We start from the raw sequence: 27,799 nt of genomic DNA, 5'->3' as shown, positions 1-27,799 counted from the left end.
ATCCATGTGGTGTAAATTGATTAGCTAGATTTTTTTACTGTAACAGTTGTTCCAATTGGTTGATACGCTTTGTTCTGACATTTATTAGCACTCGGTATGTATAGATATTTACATGTATTGGAGTATCAATTAAATTAACTATTTATACTTTAAATTAGCAAGGTATATGGATGTTCGTGTCATATGTAGCTCATACACTTCGCTTTGCTGCTGCTGATCAATTTTGCTATGCCTATAAGTCAAGAACTACTTAAACCGATCAACATTTCGATGCATATTTGGTTTGTAGAGTTGTCCCCAAGTCAGACCGCATTTCCAAAAGAGAAACAGGGTGGTTGGCTAAGACAACCATGGAATTGATAATTATTTAAGAAACATCAATGATGTTTATTTAATTTACTTGGTCTTAGAGTTTGTTGTTTGTCATCTCATTTTTGGCTTGTGAAATCAGATTTCAAATACGCAGCTGGGATTCATGCTTTGTAGTGATGCTCTGATTTTCCCTTGTGTCATGTTCTCCTTGTTCTCTGGTTTGAGAAGTTCACTGAAAGTCTTAATTTTTTGGTAGTCCATTCTTTCTTACATGTATGACGAAAAGTTGTGTTGTTTCAATGTAGATGTGATCTTTACTACTTTGACGAAATGATTATAATATTTAAAAAGGAGTTTATATAATAGTCTATCAAAATGATTAATTTAACCTTTTATTGTTCTTAGAAAAGAATAAAAAAACGTAATGTAGAAATATAATGGTAGTACCTGTTATTTATTGAATATAATAATTTAAAAAAAATATTGCATATAAAAATTAAAAAAAAATTTCAAGAAAATAAACTAAATTAATAATTGTATTATATACACATGTTTATATACACACATATACTTAAGAATAAAAAAAGTGATGTAGAAATATAATGGTACTACTTATTATTAATTGAATATAATAATTTTAATTTTTTTTTACAAAACAAACTAAAGTATTAATTGCATTACATACATATGTATATACACATAAATTTATAGATGTATATTGTAAAAACAACAAAAACATAAAAATAGAGAATAAAAAGTAAATTTTGTTTTAAAATTTATTTTCTTTGTATTTATGATAGAATGTGATTTGATCTATTCAATCCTAAGGCCAAAAGAACATTTAAAATAAGAATTTTCGATTAGTTTGCAACCAATATTTCTCTACACATAAATGATCAAACACCCAAACTTGGAGGGTGAAAGGTAATAAAAATAATTCCAAAGATATTTTTACAAAATACTAAAAGAATACTTAAATATGAAATATATAATAGATACAACATGACACCCTCTTAATGAACGAAGAAAAGCGAATAGTTTTTATCGACATTTACAACACGATAATTATATTTTAATATAAATGGATTATGTGTATAATATTTTTTAAAGTATATAGGCTACGAATTTTATACACATAATATATAATAAGTTGGATATGAGATATTATCAATTTCTAATAATAAAAATAAAATAAACTACCAAAAGAATGAAATTTTTGCTAATATTCCAATTGTCCAAACCACAAACAAAAGGTAAAATAACATAAAATTCATTTCTTAATTTTCCAACAATCCTCTAAAACAAATCAAATTATTCTTACCTCCTTTTTTAATTGTATTTGTGCTCGAAGGTTTTCGTCTCCGTGTATCTAATCTTCTCTGCTCTTACTGAACCTACCCCCAAAATCAAAAAGAAAAAAGAGATGTTTCCCGAGAGAGGCCGCATTCTATCCGGCCAGCAGTCTTCTACTTCTAGTCGACTGCTTCCAAATATACCCCAATAGTCGACTGCTTCCAAATATACCCCAACACCATCCTAAAGACACGAGACCCTCCAATTCCAAGAAAAGCTATGCGAAACCATTTATAGAGATGAAATCAAGCACGCTGTGACAAAGAGAGAGATTCTTGAAGGATCTTGCAATCTTGAACAAAGAGAGAAGAAAAGCAGGGGCAACCGAGGAGTTTTCTGAAAATCCTTTGTGGAAAGAACAATCGTTTGTGTTGAAAAAACAGCTGCTCGGCGTCTCAAATTAAATTGGTATGTCCTCTAACGAGGGTTGAGCGAACTCGTAAAAGCGCCAGGCCCAGGCCTTTGGTTTGGGGAATACCATAGCGAGCGAGGAATGCTTAAAACCCTTAAAAACATAGAGGAAAAATCAAGAGAGGGGTTGCGGTTTAGTACCATTGTTTGAGGGTTTTCAAATGGGTTTATTACTCCGGTTGATGGAAGCGAAGATGGGTTTGTTCACCAATCAGCGCACCGAGGAGAAGCAGCAATGGAGGTGGGTGCAACACAGAAATTCAAGAAAGAATACCTGGTAAAAACCCTCAAAACTAGTGTTCTCTTCCCACCATTTTACTCGTCAACCGCATCTACACTCACATGTTTCCACCTCTCGATTTTTTATTTCATTTATTTAGGGTTTGAAAAGCCGGAGCAGTAGAGAAGAAAGGGCAAGAAAAAAGAAAAAAGAAATTAAGTTGCCGACTTCTCTCTTCTCTATGTTTGTATCTATGTAAGTATCGATTTTAGCTCCTTAATTTTTTTATATTTCTGTAATTGTTTAACTTTTTATGGTGTTATTTAGCTTGAATCTTTTTTGTGGATTTGAACATTTGTGAATCTGCGGTTGCATGTGATTAATTTGTGGGCTTTTTGGTTGAGTCGTTATCTTTTATGGCATGGGGAATGATAATTTTGATAAAAAAAAGGAAGAAACTGATATCTGTTATGGGTTGTGTCTTAAAGTTAGTCCAACGAATGTTTATTCATTGAAAACAATTGTGAAATCATTTTCTATGACTTTTGTTTACTCATTAATTAAGAACCAGGCCCACCCTTCTTATCTACTTCTTTTTTTTGCAACTCTTCTTTTTTACTATATTACTTGGTAATTTTGATGATGCCATGTTCAACCGCCCACAGGTAATGGTTTTTCATTATCTTTTTGGTATCTCCTCGATTCTTACAAGAGTAATTGCTGGTTTTACTTTTGCATTTTATCCAGCTGAAATTTCTTTTTCTTTTACTTGCTTGAAGACATAATCAATTTGTTACTTGCTTTTATAGGGACTTGCTTACAACCCGAAGAAGAACCTCCTATATGTGGCTGACACTGAAAATCATGCTCTAAGGTAGCAGTAATCCTATGTGATTTCATTTTGCATATTGCGGTTGTCTTCCTGTTTCTGATACTAGTGAAGTTAGAAATTTTGGAGCGACTGCATACATTTTAGGACCTTGGTATGCTTGTTCTCTTTTCTACTCGGCATTGTGTGTTCCGCATTGTGATGCTTGTTGTCTGAAAACTGGAGAAAGGGAAGTTGAAGTAAAGAGAACAAGTACTTTGTTTGGTTGGACTAAGAATAGGGCAAGTATAAATGGAGATGACCGAGCCTGTAATTTTCTTCCCTTCTTGAATGTGAGAAAGGAAGAAATCAACTACTAAACAAGTCTTAGTCAATTATTGGTAAAACATATATGGGACATCAATAAATTTACTAATAATCTTTCTTGCTTCAAACAAGGTAGAATAGATATATCATACTTATCCATTAACAAGAGTACCTTATCTCTGGTTTCTGCTTCCCCTCCAAACATTGATATTTTTATTGTCTTTGTTATATTTCCTAACACCGTTTTCCATTTCTGTTCCATTTTGGGAACCTTAAGAAAATCAATCAGAAGAGCATTCATCTGTTTTCATTCCCAGCTGTTAATCATTCTTTATAATTTTCTAAGGGTCCTAGCATTAGTTACTTTGCAGGGAATTTGTATCAAACTTAATCTATAATTTGCTATTGCATTAATCTTCTACTACTGTAGGGTGGTTGATTTTGTTGACGAGTCTGTGCTGACCCTTGCTGGAAACGGAACCAAAGGTTCTGACTACCAAGGAGGAGGATCAGGAACAACTCAGGCAAGACTTTTTGAACTAAAAGTATAAATTTATTAATGGACCATAAATCATGAGTATGGTCCTAATACTGAAGGGAAAATAACATCCTTATCCAGTTATTAGTATTGAAGAATGAAACTCCGTTAAGAGCACAAACTACACTTATAAGCATCAATATGTAACTTATATTCTCATTATATTTTCAGCTCCTCAATTCCCCCTGGGATGTTTGCGTTGAGCCTGTAAACGAAACTGTTTATATTTCAATGGCTGGGCAGCATCAGATCTGGAAACATAATACATTAGATGGAAATACCAGAGCTTTCAGTGGTGATGGCTATGAAAGAAATTTGAATGGTGCCAGGTACTGTATGTGTTTTCTGGTACTAGTGTGTCTGCGAAAGTCTCTTGATACCTGTGCAATTACATTTTGAGTTTGGCAGCATTCTGTAGTTTGTGTTTATTTATTACATCTTTTATGATCTTTCATGTTCTTCTTGAGAATGCTCTGGTTTATGAGCAGTGGATTATGATCCTTGTTTCTTATACAAATTTACTTTATGTGAGCCGTATCTCTGTTGGATATTGAAATTAGGTTATATCAGCAGTTTTGAACTAAAACTAGCTACTTGTTTATGGCAGAGCATGACACTGAATTAGCTAAACAATATAATGATGTTGTCGTGACAGCATACCGTGCAGTTTTGTGGCAAAAAAATGTATCTCTTTCTAGTATGCCGTATTATTTAGGGACCCGAAACTTAGTCCTTTTATATTATGATCCTCTACTTCCATTCTGTTTTATGATTTGCTAATAATTACAGAGAAAATATAATGCAATAAATGTAATAATGCTGCTGTTGCAGTAGTAGTAATAATATCAATAGTGATAATAATCGTAATAATAGGAAAAGCAGAGCTAATGTTGTATCATTTAAGCATTCTTTTCGTTCATATACATCGCAATATAGACTTAACAGATTATATGGCTCTGATTTTCATTAAATATATAGGTGATTATCATGTGATTGTTTACTTTTAAATACATGTGGTGCTATCCAATAGACGGTATACGGTAAGGTTATTACCCTCTTAAACCATTGCCTTGGGGGATGGATGCATTATCCGACGCTAATTAGAAACCAATATGTTAGCATATTCAGGTAATGGGCTGTTAGTTTGTGAGATGTTTTATTGTTATGCTTGTCAAAATTTTAGATAAATGAAGAGAGAAACAAAAGAAAAGGATTTACGTAGTTCGCGCCATATGGCTATATCCACGAGCCAAATGTCCAAAGGGCTAAATTATGTTATTCTCTCTTGATTTGAGGTTATAATGTCCACCTATTTATATAGGTGAATTATATATATGAATAATGGAAAATGAAGGAAATCCTTCCATAATCAAATCATAAGTATCACAAGAACCACTTATATATTATTGTGATTCTCTTGTGATTTTCCAATTATTTGAAGAATCAATCCTTGATTCTCAACACTGCTCCTCAAGCTGAACATGGAGATCTTGATTGAAATGTTCAACTTGAACAACAAAGTCAAACTTTTCTTGAAGTCTTGGATATGCAGCAAAAATGGAACATCCTCTTGTTGCAATTGGAATGTTTAGTGGTACAATAATCAATGTGCACCAAGAAATGAAATGCATGAAATACATGCTACGGCAAAATCCAAGCTGGCCCTAAAACATGCTCCATGGACAAGATTTTAGATATGTGAAGAGAAATAAAAGACGAGGATACGTGGTTTTGTCATTTGGCCTACATACACAACACAAATGTCCAAAGGGCTAAATTATGTTATCTTAACTTGATTTGAGGTTGTGACATCCGTGGTGAATCGCATATGTCAATAATGGAAATTGGAAGAAATTCTTCCAAAATTAAATCATATAAGTATCACAAAAATCACTTAGATTCTCTTGTGATTTTACAAGTATTTGAAGAATCAATTGTTTGATTCTCAACAATGTTGAAATAAGATTGGAAAGCTACTATAACACCTATTAAGAGGCACTCCTTTGTCTTTGGCGTTCTTTGTGTTTGATTAGGGAGAATTTGACTTTTACATCTGCACTTATTTTAGGCGCAACTGAAATTTTCAAAACTTCCGTGGTCTTTTTCAAATAGTTTTTCTGATTTTTTGACACTTTTGTTTTATGTTGATACAGTTCTGCGAGCACTTCATTTGCGCAACCTTCTGGAATTACTTTGTCACCTGGTACGTGGTAAAAATTCAAAGCTAGTTGCAATATTGTTAATTCATGCAGTATTTTCACTTGTTTGTTTTGATAGATTTAAAGGAAGCATATATCGCTGATAGTGAGAGCAGCTCTATTCGGGCACTTGACTTAAGGACAGGGGGATCGAGACTACTCGCTGGTGGTGATCCAATTTTCTCTGACAATTTATTTAAGGTATGTCTGCTACCATTTGGAATCTTATCGATCTTTGCACTAGTTGGATGGGATGTTTAACTTATTTGTTAGCATCGTTGTGTTATATGTTTCAGTTCGGAGACCGTGATGGAGTAGGTTCTGAAGTTCTTCTTCAACATCCTTTAGGAGTTTTTTGCGGAAATGATGGTCAAATTTATCTGGCGGATTCATACAATCACAAGGTACATGACATAAAATTTTAGTAATAGCGGCAAGAATTGTGCAAGTTTAAGAATGCTAAACTGCTGGAGTTATTATCATAGTTCTGTGAGTTGGCGGAAACTCATATCTTCCTTATCCTGATTTCTTGTGTCCGGAACGTGTTATTTGAGAATTGATTGGTGGAATGTGTTTATGAATTATCCATCCATAGATATCAATATGACAACTACTAGTGATAGAAAATCCAGTGTTCGTCCCCTTCTTGGGCAAGTTGTTTATAGCACAGTTTTCATGTTGCACTTTGTGATTTGGAGGCAATTTGTGCATCCAGTATAGGCTGGGACTTGACAATTGTATTAAAACCGATCGCCAGTTGGGATAGTGGGAGCTTGCATGAAGAGCTGTTTGGCATGTGGGAGCTACCCCTGGAACCCCCCTGCTGACAAAATGATTGTGATGTCCTATCCTACATGGAATAAATATTAGAAAAGTAAACACTGGGATGCTTGTTTATTCAAAATTGTTATATTTGAGTCCTTTCTGCCGACTTGTTATTTTTTAGACGTTTCCTGACTGCAGTTGACGGCTGGCCATAATTGTTATATTTGAATACTTTCTGTCGTCTTGTTACTTTTTACACTTTTCCTGGCTGCAGTTGATATTACTATTTAAAGATAATTTGTTGCTTGAAAATTACATTTATGAAACTCTTCCAAGTTAGCTGATCAAAAGTTGATGGAGATCCTGGTATTCCATTCTCTAGGACATGGAATGAAAAATATGACTGCGATTTATGATTTGAACTTTCATGTGATCATTTGTAGGGCTGGTAAGAAAGAAACATGGTCCTTTTGATGTGCCAATATACGCGGGTCAGATTCGGTTTGTGTGCCAAAGCCAAAAGCTCGATTATATGAAGTCTTTAGAGCACAGGCTCCTCTTTGGTAGATTACTTTGCCCGAGAAACTATTTATTCAGTATCACAAATATAAAAAGATCTTATTTGAATTTGAAGTTGAAACTTGATTATCATGTAGGAATATGGTGCTTCAAAATGAGCCTTCTAATGCTGATGAGGATCTTGAGCTTTTTGAAGATTGTGAGTTGATTCTGAGTGTTAATCGGCCAACTGCATACGGTGGGATTTTGAGAAGCATGGGTGCTTAAGTTTTACATAAGCAACTGGTACCTTTTTGCAGATATCTTCGAAGTTTTATTTTATTGTCACTGGGTTAGTCACCATTTCGTATGTATACTTACTACTTGCTTAATCAATTTTTTTAACAATGGCAATGCAGATTAGGTAGGCTGGTGGAGCTCATAGCTCTTGCCTCGCATGTGCACCCATTGATAGCGGCAGCCACAGCTCTACATGGCTGTCATTTTTTGATTATTGTTTGTGAGGTGCATGAAATTTGCTGCATTTTTATCTTTGCTTTGTGATTAATAGGTAAGTTTCGCAATTCTCATATGTAGAAAAGATTTGCTATGCTTGAATTTATCTTTTCTTTAGTTTCTGTGGCTCATTGTTTCTAATTAATACATTTTGACAATTGAATTAGATCAGAAAGAGGTGCAAATCTCTGTAGAACTTAGTTATAAAAAACATGTTTCAGAAAAATAAAGGAAGATATGACTTGGAACTTCCAAGACTTTGATTTATTGTTCCTTGTGCTCTCTATGTATTATGACATATTACTCCTGTTAGATTAGAGTGACTTGCCATACAATCTTTCTTGTAATAAAGTAACAAGTGATTGGAGCCCAATATTCAATGTGACAATTGAATTAGATTAGTCGGGGAATTAATGTGTTGGAATGTGGATATGTGGGGACTAAAAGTTTTTATTTGAGGGTTGACAATTTTTAGTGAACACCGAAACTTGTGAAGGAAGTTAGTGTGTTGAGAAAAATATGCGAATTATCCTGTGGTAGCACTTGAATTTTTTGATTGTTGTCTTGTGTTATCCCTTAGATTAATAGGAATTTTTGGTATAAGTCGAGATAAGCAGGAGAGACTAGCACTAGTGGCATATAAAAAAAAAGTTGTGTGAAGTGTGTTCCATTGAACGCATCAAATGAACAATGTTCAAGAATCAACACAAAAGCCTTTATGTGAGCTTTTGGGCCAAAGCACTTTCATTTAAACAGTGCTACATTTCTTTTGATCGAGGGCATCAAACTTAGTGTGTCCATTCTAGAACTTGCTTGTGTAATACATTTTGAGTCCGCATTCTTGTAAGATTGGTGCATGAAAGTGATAAGGGCACTTAGGGATACCCCATTACCTCAAAAGAGCCTACCTTGAATTCACCCATAGAATAACTCATTTGAGCCTTGGCTTTTCTTTTGTTGGTTAAACCACGTCATAAGCTGAATCATCCCCTTCTTGATTATCTCCTGAACTGATTTTTGAACCCATTTAAGGGGATGGTGTTGGCTTGGTTGCTTGTAAATTGACATGAATATGAGTGAATAACAAGGGATGCACTACTATCCCCAAGGAAAAGAAAAAGAGATATGGAACGAGGAAATAAAAACAAATGATGAAACCGAAAGAACAAAGAGACGAAGAAAAAGGAGAAGAGAAAGAAGAAGAAAAAAAGAAAGGAAAGAAGAAAATATTGAGAAAAAACAAAAGAAAAAAAAGAAAGGAAAGAAGAAAAGATTGAGGAAAAAAAAGAAGAAGAAAAAGAAGAAAAAACGAAAGGAAAGAAAAGATTGAGAAAAAAAAGAAGAAAAAGAAATAGAAAATGAAAAAAATTGGAGGTGTTTGGTTGTTCAAATTACTTGAATCGAGTTGAATGGCAATGAGGTTGGAAAGATAAGCAACTAGGTCAGCATCGCTTCTTTGAATTCATAAGCCCCAATTCGGCCTATCTTTTGCCACACCTTGTCCTAAGCCCCATTACAACCCTTGAAAAGACCCTTTGATTCATGTATTAATTTTCATTTCGTTGGCGGAGGAGATTTGATTCACAAGCAAGCCTATGGTAATGGCATTCTCTGTATTGATTTGAGTGGAACCCAAATTCTTAAACACTTTATGAGTGGAGTGATTACACTGATACCTTTGTGAGAGTGTTGAGACTTGTTTCATTTTATTTTGATGAAGTCAATGGGATACTTGTGTTGAATATTGTATGTTGTACTGCAAGTGCTTGTCTCAATATTGCTGGCTCTTCTTATGCTATTAAGTCTTATTAGTATAGGGGATATACTTGAGTGACATGAAAGGATATTTGAGAATTGCTACTTGGATAATTTGTGTATTTGGATTGAGACATGCTTGAGGGCGGTCATGGTTTCGGTGTGGGGGAATAAGCTATATTTTAAAGCTCGTATGCATGCTTATTCGAGTGATTGGGAAAGATTTTATTGCATACTTTAGTGGTGTTAAGTTACCCCAATTTCCTAGAGGATGGGAGTGGGTGTGTAAGGTAGTGATAGTTTTTTTCACTTCACACTGGAAGTTGTAGGAGTGTGGTTTAACTCTTGTGTTCTTGTGGTGAAGGGATTTTTGTTTAGAGCTAGCATGTCTTAAAATTAATGTTGTGTGTCGTCTAAGTATGAGCTTAGCTTGTGGTTTGCAGTCTACAGAAAATTGATGTTAGCAAATCTAACACAAAAGTGTCAGAAAGCCAAGGACAAAAATGAATATCACCCAAAATTTGGGAGACATTCCCTAGACTTATTTTGAAGTTGGGCAAAGGGTATGGTAGTCTTTGGAGAGGGGCAAATCAGTCATTCTAAACACATCTCCCGGTTTCCGGAAAAAAAAAAAGAAAACGAAAAAACTAAATATCAAAATCTCACTTTTTCCCGTTGTCTGGATCCCATCTGAACCATCCGTTGTTGCAATCGAAGTGCAGGAAATAGCATACAAGAAATAGGAGGGAAACAGTGTGAGCCTTTGATCTTTCTTTCCACTCATATAAAATCACTCTTTAGGGCTGATGAATTTGATGAGAGCAATCGAGGAGAGTGTGGTTGTTAGGACTAATGGAGAGTGAATATCCAGATTTCAGCATTGAAGAGAAGTTGAATGCTTTTGTTGCGTTGATTGATCTACTTAGAGTTGGTTCCAGTATCAAAATGGAGGTAACCCTTTTATTTTTTTTAATAGCTCCTTTATGCATTTCGTTATAAGGGTCAGTATGTTTCCTCTTCTCTCTACACAAATCTCTTGTTTGCAGTTTCTAATTTGCCATTTGCTTTCTGAGTGTTAGAAATTCTATGACTGTTGTATGCCCATATGCTGAAAATGATCTTGAAAAAAGTGACTCTCCTTGTTTGTCATAATTGGAATGACATTAGGCTCATTCTTCTGAGGTTGGGTCGCAAAATACTTGGGCTAATCCATATTAACTGTGACTAACTAATTTCAGGGGTAAAGATACAACCCAGCTTCAGAGTCGGCCCTTGAATTTCTTGCCAAAACACTGCCAATGGGCTGTGGTGACATTAGGCTCCAAAGGCTGCAACGCAAAACAGGGGAAAGAGGTATGTTCTATGTGCCGTGTCTTCCACTTGATGTTTTAGTTCCAACTCTAACCACCAAAGTGGAAACAAGAAGCATCAAATGAACATCACGAGGGCAATGAGTAATGTGAGACAAACCAAAATCATCATATGAAATCTCTGCTAATGTATATAATTTTCCAAAGTTCTATCTGCGACACTGACGAGGAGGAGGCTCTGGCAAAAGTTCTATTAGCGTTCATGAAATATGCTGGAAATTGGAGAATTTTCTGGATCAGTTTCTGCAGTTCAACTCTTGCATCCATTTGTGCAAAATCTGGATAAGTATCTGGTGTCCATATTAGCAGCAGTCATGCCTTCTAAGAAATGCTGGAAACAAATGGCGGTGGCTTGTGCACGTGGTTATTTGCAGAAGCTCGTCGGGTCGGATGGCGCAAGTTTATGGGGACTCTTTCTTACGCCTTAAGTTGAGCAACAACAGAAGAGGTGACCGAGTTCGAATACTGTTAATCTGTATGTACAGTAATTTTCTATTATTTTTTCTTTATATGTTTTATATTCTTCTGTTTAGTATGAGCTTAGCTTGTGGTTTGCAGTCTATCAAAAAATTGATGTTAGCAAATCTAACACAAAAGTGTTGAGTATACAATGAAGTTGGTGAGAGCAATCGAGGAGAGTGTGGTTGTTAGGACTAATGGAGAGTGAATATCCAGATTTCAGCATTGAAGAGAAGTTAAATGCTTTTGTTGCGTTGATTGATCTACTCAGAGTTGGTTCCAGTATCAAAATGGAGGTAACCCTTTTATTTTTCTTAATAGCTCCTTTATGCATTTCGTTATAAGGGTCAGTATGTTTCTTCTTCTCTATACACAAATATCTTGTTTGCAGTTTCTAATTTGCCATTTGCTTTCTGAGTGTTAGAAATTCTATGACTGTTGTATGCCCATATGCTGAAAATGATCTTGAAAAAAGTGACTCTCCTTGTTTGTCATAATTGGAATGACATTAGGCTCATTCTTCTGAGGTTGGGTCACAAAATACTTGGGCTAATCCATATTGACTATGACTAACTAATTTCAGGGGTAAAGGTACAACCCAGATTCAGAGTCGGCCCTTGAATTTCTTGCCAAGACACTGCCAATGGGCTGTGGTGACATTAGGCTCCAAAGGCTGCAACGCGAAACACGGGAAAGAGGTATGTTCTATGTGCCGTGTCTTCCACTTGACGTTTTAGTTCCAACTCTAACCACCAAAGTGGAAACAAGAAGCATCAAATGAACATCACAAGGGCAATGAGTAATGTGAGACAAACCAAAATCATCATATGAAATCTCTGCTAATGTATATAATTTTCCAAAGTTCTATCTGCGACACTGACGAGGAGGAGGCTCTGGCAAAAGTTCTATTAGCGCTCATGAAATATGCTGGAAATTGGAGAATTTTCTGGATCAGTTTCTGCAGTTCAACTCTTGCATCCATTTGTGCAAAATCTGGATAAGTATCTGGTGTCCATATTAGCAGCAGTCATGCCTTCTAAGAAATGCTGGAAACAAATGGTGGTGGCTTGTGCACGTGGTTATTTGCAGAAGCTCATCGGGTCGGATGGCGCAAGTTTATGGGGACTCTTTCTTAGGCCTTAAGTTGAGCAACAACAGAAGAGGTGACCGAGTTCGAATACTGTTAATCTGTATGTACAGTAATTTTCTATTATTTTTTCTTTATATGTTTTATATTCTTCTGTTTAGTATGAGCTTAGCTTGTGGTTTGCAGTCTATCAAAAAATTGATGTTAGCAAATCTAACACAAAAGTGTTGAGTATACAATGAAGTTGATGAGAGCAATCGAGGAGAGTGTGGTTGTTAGGACTAATGGAGAGTGAATATCCAGATTTCAGCATTGAAGAGAAGTTAAATGCTTTTGTTGCGTTGATTGATCTACTCAGAGTTGGTTCCAGTATCAAAATGGAGGTAACCCTTTTATTTTTTTTAATAGCTCCTTTATGCATTTCGTTATAAGGGTTAGTATGTTTCTTCTTCTCTATACACAAATATCTTGTTTGCAGTTTCTAATTTGCGATTTTGCTTTCCGAGTGTTAATTGAAGAAATTCTATGACTGTTGTATGCCCATTTGCTGAAAATGATCTTGAAAAAAGTGACTCTCCTTTTTTGTCATAATTGGAATGACATTAGGCTCATTCTTCTGAGGTTGGGTCGCAAAATACTTGGGCTAATCCATATTAACTGTGACTAACTAATTTCAGGGGTAAAGATACAACCCAGATTCAGAGTCGGCCCTTGAATTTCTCGCTAAAACACTGCCAATGGGCTGTGGTGACATTAGGCTCCAAAGGCTGCAATGCGAAACACGGGAAAGAGGTATGTTCTATGTGCCGTGTCTTCCACTTGACGTTTTAGTTCCAACTCTAACCACCAAAGTGGAAACAAGAAGCATCAAATGAACATCACAAGGGCAATGAGTAATGTGAGACAAACCAAAATCATCATATGAAATCTCTGCTAATGTATATAATTTTCCAAAGTTCTATCTGCGACACTGACGAGGAGGAGGCTCTGGCAAAAGTTCTATTAGCGTTCATGAAATATGTTGGAAATTGGAGAATTTTCTGGATCAGTTTCTGCAGTTCAACTCCTGCATCCATTTGTGCAAAATCTGGATAAGTATCTGGTGTCCATATTAGCAGCAGTCATGCCTTCTCAGAAATGCTGGAAACAAATGGTGGTGGCTTGTGCACGTGGTTATTTGCAGAAGCTCGTCGGGTGGGATGGCACAAGTTTATGGGGACTCTTTCTTACGCCTTAAGTTGAGCAACAACAGAAGAGGTGACCGAGTTCGAATACTGTTAATCTGTATGTACAGTAATTTTCTATTATTTTTTCTTTATATGTTTTATATTCTTCTGTTTAGTATGCGCTTAGTTTGTGGTTTGCAGTCTATCAAAAAATTGATGTTAGCAAATCTAACACAAAAGTGTTGAGTATACAATGAAGTTGATGAGAGCAATCGATGTGAGTGTGGTTGTTAGGACTAATGGAGAGTGAATATCCAGATTTCAGCATTGAAGAGAAGTTAAATGCTTTTGTTGCGTTGATTGATCTACTCAGAGTTGGTTCCAGTATCAAAATGGAGGTAACCCTTTTATTTTCTTTAATAGCTCCTTTATGCATTTCGTTATAAGGGTCAGTATGTTTCTTCTTCTCTATACACAAATATCTTGTTTGCAGTTTCTAATTCGCGATTTTGCTTTCCGAGTGTTAATTGAAGAAATTCTATGACTGTTGTATGCCCATATGCTGAAAATGATCTTGAAAAAAGTGACTCTCCTTGTTTGTCATAATTGGAATGACATTAGGCTCATTCTTCAGAGGTTGGGTCGCAAAATACTTGGGCTAATCCATATTAACTGTGACTAACTAATTTCAGGGGTAAAGATACAACCCAGATTCAGAGTCGGCCCTTGAATTTCTCGCTAAAACACTGCCAATGGGCTGTGGTGACATTAGGCTCCAAAGGCTGCAATGCGAAACACGGGAAAGAGGTATGTTCTATGTGCCATGTCTTCCACTTGACGTTTTAGTTCCAACTCGAACCACCAAAGTGGAAACAAGAAGCATCAAATGAACATCACAAGGCCAATGAGTAATGTGAGACAAACCAAAATCATCATATGAAATCTCTGCTAATGTATATAATTTTCCAAAGTTCTATCTGCGACACTGACGAGGAGGAGGCTCTGGCAAAAGTTCTATTAGCGCTCATGAAATATGCTGGAAATTGAAGAATTTTCTGGATCAGTTTCTGCAGTTCAACTCTTGCATTCATTTGTGCAAAATCTGGATAAGTATTTGGTGTCCATATTAGCAGCAGTCATGCCTTCTAAGAAATGCTGAAACAAATGGTGGTGGCTTGTGCACGTGGTTATTTGCAGAAGCTCGTCGGGTCGGATGGCACAAGTTTATGTGGACTCTTTCTTAGGCCTTAATTTGAGCAACAACAGAAGAGGTGACCGAGTTCGGATACTGTCAATCTGTATGTACAGTAATTTTCTATTATTCTTTCTTTATATGTTTTATATTCTTCTGTTTAGTATGTGCTTAGTTTGTTGTTTGCAGTCTATCAAAAAATTGATGTTAGCAAATCTAACACAAAAGTGTTGAGTATACAATGAAGTTGATGAGAGCAATCGATGTGAGTGTGGTTGTTAGGACTAATGGAGAGTGAATATCCAGATTTCAGCATTGAAGAGAAGTTAAATGTTTTTGTTGCGTTGATTGATCTACTCAGAGTTGGTTCCAGTATCAAAATGGAGGTAACCCTTTTATTTTCTTTAATAGCTCCTTTATGCATTTCGTTATAAGGGTCAGTATGTTTCTTCTTCTCTATACACAAATATCTTGTTTGCAGTTTCTAATTCGCGATTTTGCTTTCCGAGTGTTAATTGAAGAAATTCTATGACTGTTGTATGCCCATATGCTGAAAATGATCTTGAAAAAAGTGACTCTCCTTGTTTGTCATAATTGGAATGACATTAGGCTCATTCTTCAGAGGTTGGGTCCCAAAATACTTGGGCTAATCCATATTAACTGTGACTAACTAATTTCAGGGGTAAAGATACAACCCAGATTCAGAGTCGGCCCTTGAATTTCTCGCCAAAACACTGCCAATGGGCTGTGGTGACATTAGGCTCCAAAGGCTGCATCGCGGAACACGGGAAAGAGGTATGTTCTATGTGTCGTGTCTTCCACTTGACGTTTTAGTTCCAACTCTAACCACCAAAGTGGAAACAAGAAGCATCAAATGAACATCACAATGGCAATGAGTAATGTGGGACAAACCAAAATCATCATATGAAATCTCTGCTAATGTATATAATTTTCCAAAGTTCTATCTGCGACATTGATGAGGAGGAGGCTCTGGCAAAAGTTCTATTAGCGCTCATGAAATATGCTGGAAATTGGAGAATTTTCTGGATCAGTTTCTGCAGTTCAACTCTTGCATCCATTTGTGCAAAATCTGGATAAGTATTTGGTGTCCATATTAGCAGCAGTCATGCCTTCTAAGAAATGCTGGAAACAAATGTTGGTGGCCTGTGCACGTGGTTATTTGCAGAATCTCGTCGGTTCAGATGGTGCAAGTTTATGGGGACTCTTTCTTAGGCCTTAAGTTGAGCAACAACAGAAGAGGTGACCGAGTTCGGATACTGTGAGTCTGTATATACAGTAATTTTCTATTATTTTTTCTTTATATGTTTTATATTCATTCTATTTAGTATGAGCTTAGCTTGTGGTTTGCAGTCTATCAAAAAATTGATGTTAGCAAATCTAACACAAAAGTGCTGAGTGTACAATGAAGTTAAGGAGAGCAATCGAGGAGAGTGTGGTTGTTAGGACTAATGGAGTGTGAATATCCAGATTTCAGCATTGAAGAGAAGTTAAATACTTTTGTTGCGTTGATTGATCTACTCAAAGTTGGTTTCAATATAAAAAATGGAGGTAACCCTTTTATTTTTTTTAATAGCTCCTTTATGCATTTCGTTATAAGGGTCAATATGTTTCTTCTTCTCTCTAGGTATTCACTATGCTCTTGCGAGCTTGGAGCTTCAAGCTTCTCAATTTTACCACCTTCTAAAGACTGCCTTGTAGCCACGTGCAGGGAATGAAAACAGTTGCTGAACTGAGGAGGGTAACCTTCCAGTCGCGGTCAAACACGGATTCACTTTGCACGGTGAGAACATCTAAATTCTAATGTAGCTCTTTTCCATTCCTACTTCAACCTTAGGAAAGAAACAGGATTAATAAACAAACTTGTTTTTTCATTTATTTGTGTTCTTTGCTAACCATTCATTTCGTTTTGCTTACAGCCTATTGCCAAGAAGCCAATGAAGTTCATTTCATTGGTTACAGTACTGAGTTGTTTTAAATTTATGAGATGCGCTTCTGATTGATAATTTTTATGGATAATAAGACCTCGTATTTTTTAATCATTTATATTAATTTAAAATATAAGTGAAGAGATTAATTTTTAAATGTAGAGGGGTATAAATATCTGTATATATTTAGTTAGTTATTAGGTTATAAATTTAAATTATTTATATGAATAAAATTTTTCGGAAATGAATTATAAATTATTCTTTTATTAACTTTTTTTATTGAATTTGTATATAGATACATCTGTTAAAAAAGTTATTTAATTAACATAACAATGAAAATTAGATGTGGGGTTATAAATTTTTAAATTAGAAATCACGTGTATTAATTATTTGAATAAAATTATTAATTATATTCTTTTTCATAACTAAATATTTATGTGTGTATGGAAATGAATTATGCATAGGGAGCTTGAGGAATATTTATGTATGTATGGAATGCATAGTAGGTAGGGGTGGTGTTTATGGGAATGAATAATAGAATTTTATTTATTAAAATGTAATTAATTTTTTTAATCTATTAACAAAAATTAGTTATTAAATTGTAAATTTATATAGAGTATTTAGTTTTCAAAAATGGTAGAGAGACATCAATAATTTAAATTGAATTTGTATGTAAACTACCACTTAATAGTTGAGATAAATTATTTAATTGATGTATTAATTAAATTTTTAAGTTTATTGTTTATTTATATTTATATTAGTTTAAAATTTGAATTATTTTATTTAGTTTTTTGGTTGAATCGTAAAAGTTATATAATTAATATATTAATAAAAATTAGTTATTAGGTTATGAATTTAAATTACAAAAAAATTAAGAATGATTTAATTTTTATTTATAACCATTATTTAAATGTCACCTTTTAACAAATAAAATATTAAGTTATACTATAAAAATTAGCTACTAAGTTATAAAATTAAATTAAAAATTTTATAAATTATTTAATCTTTATTTATGAAAATTTTTTTATTACTAAATGGTTGTCAAAACAATATTTATAAAATAAGTAATATGATTTTATATATTTGTTTGTTAGTTATACTAATTAATTTTATTAACTTTTCCTATTGAATCTGTATATAGGTTATAATTGTAACTAAAAATTGTATAAATATTTTACTTTAGTTTCTTATTTGATTTAAAATTTTAATTTTATTTTTATTTACAACTAAATTTATATTACTAAAAGATAAAGGGCGCGTCAAAATAATATTTAACGGAATGAATAATATGGTATAATATATAGTATTTTATTATTAGATTTAAAATAAAATTTTTATATAAGATTACATGTCTTAAAAATTAAAATAATAGGTTAAACATATTATAAAAATTAGTTACTGGGTTATAAATTTAAATATAAAAGATTACATTTTTATTTTTATTTATGACTAAATTTTTATTACTAAAGTTAGAGAGGGTGGAAAAATAATATTTATGGGAATGAATAATAAAACTACCTATATTTCTCAATTATTTATAAATTATCATAAACTTATATTATTTAATTCAAATTAGTTACTAGATTATAAATTTAAATTAAAAAATTACCGTCAAATTTTAGAAAGAGCGTATTTAATCATAATTATAATAATTTTATTTAAATTTTAGTTTTATTTAAAAAATTAGATTTTATTTACTATACTATTTTTTATAAAATTTATCTTAAATACAAATTTTTCAGTTACTTTTTTTAGTCATAACATATTATTATTTTTAATTCTTACGTGGTTTAAAAAAATTATATTTAATACCCTTTATTTTGTTTTAGTCTAACAATTTCTCTATTGATAAAAGTTAATCAAATGATCAAATTTTTTGTATTGAAAGAATTACCTAATTTATTACTAATTTATAGACGTTAAGGTATCAGATTTTTCAAACCTCTGATGCTCTTTGTCTTAATTTGTTAATTTATAGATGTGATCGCACAAATTCTCAGGAGGGCGGGTTTCCGTAATCACTATTATAATTATTTATTATTTATATAAAAATATCAAAAATAAAATTTATTTTAAAAAATTAGAGACATGTTTGATAAGATATATATCAAATGCAAATAATTATAATTTATTTATAAAATTTCTATAAATTTTTATTTTAAAAATATATTATTTACTATAAATTTATTATGTATAAAAGTAGACAATTTTGAGGGGCAAATTTTCCCTCGAAAAACTAAACAGATAATTAGAACATTTATGGGAGAAATAAATCATGTTTTAAATAAAGTAATATGATATGATTAATAGAGAATAATTTTGAAATAATTAATTAAAAGTGATAAATATAAAAAATAATTATTACAACTAATATATGATAATTATTCAACTTATATGGTCCTTTCTTATGTTTGTCACAATTTAAAATAATTTTTTATGTAGGATAAATTGCTTGAAAGTTTTTAATATTTTCAAAATCTAGCTAAAAATTCCCCTTTGTTGAAAAAATGAGCAAAATCCGCTTATATTTTTTAAAATGTTGCATAGCCATTTTAAATACCATTTGCTTATATTTGGCGACCCATATTATATTTTTACTTATATATATAAATACCATTTGCTTCTACAAAATTATGAATATATTTATATATAAAATATAATATATATATATATATATATATATATCAAATGTGTGGTGGCTACATGGGCGAAGAAATCGTTACTGCCAAACTGGGCAATAGCAATGTCGCCCAAACTGCTCTGAGTGACATTGCCGTCGCGCGTAAGTATGAAAGGTGTTGGTGAGGTTGCCCTAGAAAAAGGATGCAATCTTGTGTCACCCCCTCTTTCGGCAGCAGCCAGTCGCCCCTCGTTATCTACATGCTGGGGATGGGAAGACAAAAAAAGAATTATTATTTATAAATAAAGTAAAAATAATCTATATTTTTCAAATTTTTAAATAATTTGAATATTATTTATAATGAAATATAACTTCAAATAATTAATTTGGTATTTTGATATTTAATTAAAATTTAATTTAGTTAATTATATGTAATTATTAGATATAATTATATTTACACCCTTCATCTATTATCTTTTTACATAACCACCCTCACTTTTTTAAAAATTACGAAACCACCCTAGGTAACCTTAAAAATTCGACAAATACCCCTATTTGTCTCAAATAATAATTCAAGGACATAAATCCCTTAGGGGTGTTTCTGTGATATTTATGATAATGAATAATATGATTCCTATATATTTTTTTATTATTTATACTGATTATTTATTTACTTTTTCTTATTGAATTTATATATAAAATTACATGTCTTATTAATTGAAATGATAAATTATTCAATGAATATATAAATGAAAATTAGTACTAGGTTATAAATTTAAATTAAAAAAAAAATTCACATTGGTATAGATTATATTAAATTTTTAAAATTAAAGAATTTATTCTCTCTTAACATAAATATTATTATTTTAGATTTTAGGTTATATTTATGTTATTTGCATTTGTTTTTTTTATGATAAATTTTGGTCAATATTTATTAAAAATTACACATATCTCCTATGATTTAAAAAATTTATTATATCTAGCCGTTGTTTTTGTTTATATATTGTTTTAGTTAGAAAAATATTGTTTTAGTTATTATATGTAATCATATTATATTTCAAGAAAGACGATGTAATTATTCTTAGTCATAATTATAACTAATAAATTAAATTATATTTATAATAAAAAAATTAGATTTTATTTATTAAAATATTTTTGATAAAAATACAAAAGTTCTATCCCTGGTCAAAGTTTATTAAAATATTTATTATTTTTTCTAATCATAACGTATTATCTTATTTAAATTATTGAAGTATTTTACATATTTTTTTTGTGGTTTAAAAAATTATATCTAGTACTTTTTATTTTCATCTAACAAATTAAATTATCATAATTAATTTATTATTAATTTATTTCATGGTCGAACGAACATTTTCTCACCAAACTACTCTTTATAAGGGCGCAAGATTTGTAAGGATAATTTGATAAGAAAAAATATGTTTGATCTGCAATACATTGAATTTTGCCTAACCTATGTGACAATCTTGGATGAGTAAATTAATTTTTTCTATTTCACTAAACAATAATGAAAAAGGTGAAAATTAATTTTACAGGATAATTATACGTAGATTTTATGTGGTTTAGAAAATTTTCAATGATTTGAGAAATTGTATCTAATCTCTTATGTTTTTGTTTTATTTTAAAAAATAAATGTATATAGTATAATTTATGATAAATTAGAATATTTTCGCATTCAAAATGTAATACAACAAAATTACCTTATTATTTTGTATGAAATAGACAATTTGCAAAGAATCATAAATTTTTGTGCCAAATTTTCCTCCAAAAATGGTTACATCAAAATATTAAGTTTATTTATTGTAATTTGTGGTCACAATTTATTAAAATATTTTCAAACAAATAATAAGTCAATTTTTGAAAAATAATGATAAGGGCCGTGTCCTATCCCTATTTATATTGTAGTTCTGATTTGATCTTTTTAATTCATAGTTATTATGTGTTTAGTTACTAATTTATTTATTTTTTAATAATTATACAACTTATATGGTACTACAAAATTTTAAAATAGTACAATTTTAATCTAATTGATACAAATAACTATAATTTAAAAACTAATGTAAAGTATTGTTTCAACTTTAGATCTAAAAAAATTAAATTATTTATGGTGAAAGTTTACTAAAATATTTTCTAGTATAAGCCAAATTATAAAAAGAAAAAAATGAAATCTCATCTCCTAATTTTGGTATAATTATACGTAAATCTGTCGAAAATTTATACATAGTACCATATACGCTTGTTTTCGCAAACAAATCCATCCACTAATAAAAGTTTCACAGAAATTTATTGATATTAGAAAAGAGTTAATTAATTTTATTACTAATTTTATTTTACTTATTGCAAGTAAAAGAGATCTTATTATATGAATTTTTGTTTTATTTTTTTACTAATATCAATAAATTGTTTGAATTTTGTGTAATAGAGAAATTTATTAGACGTAAACAAATGTCGGAGTATTAAATAAAATTTTTTAAATTATAGAGGATCTAGATCTAATTACACTAAATTATAAAAAATTAATTTATTATTTGTATAAAAAAAATTTCTAGTTTTATTTCGAAAATTGGATTATTTTTGATAAGATTGACCTCTAACGAAAATAATTATAACTTAAACAGTAGTTTATTGTTTGTATAAAAATTCTAAAAATATTTATTTTAACAGATTAAATTTTATTTCTTAAAATTTATGGTTAAAATTTATTAAAAGATTTTCAAGTACTAGTAAAAAAATTAACAGAAGGCGGTTAAAATTTTATTCAAATACAATAATTATATTTAAAAATTACTTTGTTATTTGTATAAAATAATTTTTTATTCTTCGATTTCGAAAATTAAAATGATAAATTAGATGAAAAGAGAAAAGATGCCCGTTGGATCGTTGAGTTAAATTATAGGTATGAATAAAATTTGTCCATTGCTGCTCGATTATGTCTATGAATTTGTTTGGACTTTTGTTCGGTGTTTACGCTAAACACATACTTACTAGTTTAATAAAACATGAAACGCTCCGAGAATAACTCTTCTCTAATTAATTCGACTTTTCTTATAAATAATACAACCAAATTCTAGCAGGACCACATAGAATTAGGCGAAGCGTGCTGGGGGAAATTGGGTCGATCATCTGAAGTAGGGATCCATATGAAAAATTTACTGTGTATCTTAGTTCTAAGATCATTTATATCAAACTCGACAAAAGCAAAAAAACCCCACTTCTTTCAACCATTACAGTGAACAAATTCATGCACACATTATACACATTGTACATGCGGTGTTTTTGGGGAGTTTGGCATTCGGACATGCGGTGATTGCTTTGGTAATTGTGTGATAGTCGCTTTGATGCTGTTGTTGGTGGATTTCTGAACTCCCTTGGTGGATTTCTTGGTTGGTTTTGATGCTGTTGTTGTTTAAATTGAAAAAGCGTAAAAAGAACAGAAAAGAGAAAAAAAGAGAATCGAGAAAGGAGAGTATTGAATCTTATTTTCAGCTTTTCCAGTTTCTTCACGCAATTTTCCTTCTGTTCTAGGCATTTGTTTTCTAATGATTTTGACGCCTTTTGTTGACCCAAAAGCAAGACCAATTTGTTTTGCTCGCATTTCAGCCAAAACGGGCTTGCCACAGCGCTGGGCTGCCCGCACATTTGGGCCTCAAGCTTGGCCCACCCTCTGACGCCTTTCTGACTTCACGGGCGCCAGTGTTTGGGCCTCACTCTGGACCACTGCATCAGCAATAAAATGGGCTGCCTTTCTGGGACAGCTGCTGGACATCACTGCTTCATGGAATATTCGTTTTGTAGGCTTCCAACTCTCTTTTTGATGGGCTCTGTATTTTTGGGCCTAACCTTTTAGCCATATTGTGGGCTTTTTGACTTAGTGTCGGATTTTATGGATTTGTGCAAAATTTTATGTACATGATCTTTTATTTTATTTAGAAATCTTGACAATATTAATAAATAACCACTCAATATTCTAACCACAAAAAACTAATTACTAGAACCTTAATAAATACTACCAACGCGAAGCATGTGGATTATATAAACTCTCAATATGGTAGTGTTAGGGTAAAAATTCTCAATTCATGTTAAATCAATTAATTATATAATTTAACCAAATTTACGTCAAACAAAGCTCTTCCCCAACGTTATTTACATAATGTAAATTCTTATTATTTATATTTAATTAGATGAAAGAAAAGATAAATAAAATAAATAACTTATGTTCTTATAACAAATTTGTATTAATCTTATATGTGAATTAAAAGAATAGATTATTATAGATAAATTTAAAACGAAGGACATTTTTTTTATAAATAGTTATATAATGCTATCAAACTTAAATAGATAAATACTTAATAAAACACACCCAATTCAATTGAAAAAAACTAATAAAATGTATTAATTTTAAACCTACGTGAATTAAAAAAAAAAAATTGATGGAACACATTAACCAAAACAGAGTATGAGTCAATCAAATAAATATATATTAGAGGATGTTTTTGCCACCTAATATTGTGATATTGAAAAAGTTAATTATTGTACGGAGCAAATCATTAATGAATAACACCAATAATAGAATCATACTCGATTCGTGTGCATAATTTAATTTAATACAATTATACATTTACTCAAAAACATAAATAAATAATAAATACTCTAAAAATTATTTTAGCCACTCAATATTCTAACTACTAAAAGTTAATTACTGTAGGGGTAAATAATACACGCTATGCCGAAGCATGTAGATTCAATTTGGCAGTGTTAGTACAAACTCCCGATTTATTTTAAATCTGTCAATTATATAATTTGACCAAACTATTTAAATTATAGTGCAAACTGTACTTTAACCCAAAATTTTATAATATTATGTGGACCTAAAACATACGAAAAAATTATGCTATTCTTTCCAAATGTTAGTTACATAATGTAAATTCTTCTTATTATTTTTAATTAGATGAAAGAGACGATAAATAAAATAAATAACTAATCAAAACTGATATTCTTTATACAAATTTTTATTAATCTTACATATGCTTAAAAGAACTAGAACAACTCGAATATAATGTTAGGGTACAATAATGTTAGACGATAAATAAAATAAATAACATTGTTCAGGTTTAACCTTTTTAGACTTATCTTTAACTCTTGATATTAAAAATTACCGACTTAATATTTTTATCATATTAGATATGAAAATATTAGATAAGTTTTAGAAAACTCGTTCATACTTTTTTAGCTACTAAAAAAGCGAGACTATTTATTTTAAGTTAAACAATATATTATTATGCTCATAAAAGTTCAAAATTTTGATCATCCACAAAATATAATTACAGAATACCATCATAAAATAATATAAAAAGTTAATTTTTTTCTTGAAAAAAAGAATTAGTTTGACAGTTTTACAAACTTCAGTGATTAAAGTGATAAAATCAAACTTATTGACTATTTTACCCTCCAAAAAGTTAAAATTCAACTACAATTCCCCTGAAAAATGGCTTTTCTTATAAAAAAACTATTGTTCTTTATACAAATTTTTATTAATCTTAGTGCATAAAAAGAATAGATAAATTTAATACAAAGGACATTATTTTGTCAACAAAAGGTGGTTATTACAACGCTCTCTAAGTTAATAGATAATATAGAGATAATTATATTTACGCCCCTCATCTTTTTAACAAATCATCCCTTCAAACAAAAAATTTCAAAAACTATCCCTGATAACCTTTAAAATTCAAAATTTCCCTATTAAACTTTAAAAAATAACAAAAATGTCCTCAAAAATATTTATTTAATTACCAAAAGATAGATGAATGTCAAAATTGTTTTAATTAATATATTAATAAAAATTAATTGTTAGATTACAAATTTAAATTTAAAATTATTTGTATAAATTATTTTAAATTCTTAGAACTAATTTTTTTTATTTTTATTTACAATTAAATTTTATTAAAATTATAATTAGACATTTATACATATATATTTGAGGGTGGGCATGGTGGTAGGATTGAAAAAAAGAATATTTTTTTTAAAAGTATTTAATAATTTAAAATACTTTTTAATAAATAAATTATTTACTTTACCAATTCTAATGTGCTTAAAAAAAACTAAATAATAGGAAGGTTTATATAAAAGATAAAAATGCTTTATGTGAAAAACGACGGTACACAATAACCAAAACATATTAGAGTTTTTTAGCTACTCATATATTGTGACAAAAAAAAATAACTATTGTACAAGGCCAATCATAAATAAATAACACCAACAACAGAAACATACTCGATTCGTGTGGATAATTTAATTTCGTAAAATTATATATTTATACAAATATATTAATAAATAATAAATACTTTAAGAAGTTATATTTAGCCACTCAATACTCTAACCACCAACACACACAATTCAATGGGGAAACTAATAAAATGTATTAACTTTAAATATACATGAATTAAAAAAAAAATCCAAAAACTGATAGAACACATCAACCAAAGAGATTATGAACAAATTAAACCATAAATATATTAGAGAATATTTTAGCCACTCAATATTGTAACTATAAAATGTTAATTACTGTACGGAGCAAATCTTTAATAAATAACACCAACAACAGATGCAGACTCGAATAATGTGGATAATTTAATTTGGTATAGTTATACATTTACACAAAAACATTAGAAGTTATTTTAGCCACTCAATATTTTAACAACCAAAAGCTAATTACTGTAGGATTTAATAAATCATACTAAAACAATAATAAAAAATACTACCAGCATAAAACATGTAGATAAGTCAATCTTGTATAGTGTTAGAGTACAAATTCTACTTTAACCCTACATTTTATAATAGATGATGCTTTCATGTGAACTTAAAATATGTGCAACAGAAGTATACTGATTCGTGCGGATAATTTAATTTTGTACAATTATACATTTACTCAAAACTATAATTCATAATAAATAAAATAAAAACTATTTAGTCATTGAATATTTCTACGACAAAAACAAATTACTGTAGGAGTTGAACATAAATAAATAATACTTGATCATCAATAAATAAACTCCTACAACATAAATAAATAATACTAGATCATCAATAAGTAATACTACTAACGCGAAGCATGCAGATAGTTCAATTTCGTATAGTGTTAGAGTACAAACTTTCAATTTATATTCAATCAATCAATCATATAGTTTAACCAAAGTACTTAAATCTTATTTACATTGTGTAAATTTTTATTGTTTCTATTTAATTAGATGAAAGAGAAGATAAATAAAATAAATTTACATATAAAAAATGATAGTCTTTATACAAATTTTCATTAGTCTTATATGTGTATTAAAAGAATAGGTTTCTATTGATAAATTAAAAACATAGGATATTTTTTGGGGTCAACAAAAGGTCGTAATTATAATTCACATACTTAATAGATAACTACTCAATAAAACACAAACAATTCAATGAGGAAACTAATAAAATGTATTAACTTTAAATACATGAATTTAAAAAAAAAAAAAACCAAAAACTGATGGAGCACATCAACCAAAGAGATTATAAACTAATTAAATCATAAATATATTGGAGAATATTTTAGCCACTCAATATTGTAACTACAAAAAGTTAATTACTGTATAGAACAAATCTTTAATAAATAACACCAACAACAGATGCAGACTCGAATAATGTGGATAATTTAATTTGGTATAGTTATACATTTACACAAAAACATTGGAAGTTATTTTAACCACTCAATATTTTAACAACCAAAAGCTAATTACTGTAGGGTTTAATAAATTATACTAAAACCATAATAAACAAATACTACCAACGTGAAACATGTAGATAAGTCAATCATGTATAATGTTAAGAGTACAAACTCGTTAAAATTATCAATTATATAATTTAACCAAACTATTCAAATTAGAGTGTAGATTCTACTTTAACCCTGTATTTTATAATAGATGATGCTCTGATGTGAACCTAAACTATGTGAAAAATTTTATATCACACACTAATTACAAGACACACAAATGCCAAGTGGACATCTAAAATCCACCTAGCACAATGACACAAAGAGCTCGACTCCTATAATGTATCAAAACAATCACCTACCTCATACTCCCATCTTCAAGGAGATTTGGATAACTTAATATCAATAACCTTTCTATTTTGTTATCATTTGTATATGTGAAAAATATATTATCTACCAACTCCAGGAAGTGGAATCATCAAAGAGAGTATGAGCTAATTAA

General features: G+C 30.8%; 1 protein-coding gene across 36 annotated transcripts; it reads left to right on the top strand.

The window, feature by feature from the left end:
* Positions 1-1,649: 1,649 nt before the first annotated feature.
* LOC105179769 (protein SUPPRESSOR OF QUENCHING 1, chloroplastic-like) lies at positions 1,650-23,492 on the top strand. Of its 36 annotated transcripts, none has more exons than XM_088875427.1 (22): positions 1,650-2,353; positions 2,457-2,551; positions 3,106-3,170; positions 3,862-3,955; positions 4,141-4,298; positions 6,123-6,172; positions 6,247-6,368; positions 6,464-6,571; positions 7,376-7,495; positions 7,589-7,736; positions 7,850-7,955; positions 10,940-11,054; positions 11,381-11,546; positions 11,630-11,826; positions 12,114-12,720; positions 12,804-13,000; positions 13,295-14,181; positions 14,476-15,361; positions 15,656-16,254; positions 16,347-16,544; positions 16,621-16,776; positions 16,913-17,057. In XM_088875427.1, exons 5-9 carry the CDS (start codon positions 4,201-4,203, stop codon positions 7,382-7,384), a joined length of 387 nt encoding a protein of 128 aa, XP_088731553.1. In that variant the 5' UTR covers positions 1,650-2,353; positions 2,457-2,551; positions 3,106-3,170; positions 3,862-3,955; positions 4,141-4,200; the 3' UTR covers positions 7,385-7,495; positions 7,589-7,736; positions 7,850-7,955; positions 10,940-11,054; positions 11,381-11,546; positions 11,630-11,826; positions 12,114-12,720; positions 12,804-13,000; positions 13,295-14,181; positions 14,476-15,361; positions 15,656-16,254; positions 16,347-16,544; positions 16,621-16,776; positions 16,913-17,057. The 36 variants fall into 36 exon arrangements, with proteins under 36 accessions (XP_088731553.1, XP_088731548.1, XP_088731550.1 ...); XM_088875422.1 differs by having other exon boundaries at positions 11,219-11,546; XM_088875424.1 differs by having other exon boundaries at positions 7,850-8,001; positions 11,219-11,546.
* The last annotated feature ends 4,307 nt before the right edge of the window (positions 23,493-27,799 follow it).

Source organism: Sesamum indicum, linkage group LG11 (assembly GCF_026168435.1).
Source record: "Sesamum indicum cultivar Baizhima isolate 11 linkage group LG11, ASM2616843v1, whole genome shotgun sequence".
In the NCBI taxonomy this organism is placed as follows: domain Eukaryota; kingdom Viridiplantae; phylum Streptophyta; class Magnoliopsida; order Lamiales; family Pedaliaceae; genus Sesamum; species Sesamum indicum.
Note: the sequence above shows the minus strand (reverse complement) of the source record. Positions and strands in the feature narration are given on the sequence as shown.

Coding starts and splice junctions, on each gene's coding strand:
- LOC105179769 (XM_088875432.1), top strand. CDS start 4,201: ATGGCTGGGCAGCATCAGATCTGGAAACATAATACATTAGATGGAAAT. Junction 4,299..6,122: donor AGAAATTTGAATGGTGCCAG/GTACTGTATGTG, acceptor ATGTTGATACAG/TTCTGCGAGCACTTCATTTG. Junction 6,173..6,246: donor TGGAATTACTTTGTCACCTG/GTACGTGGTAAA, acceptor TTGTTTTGATAG/ATTTAAAGGAAGCATATATC.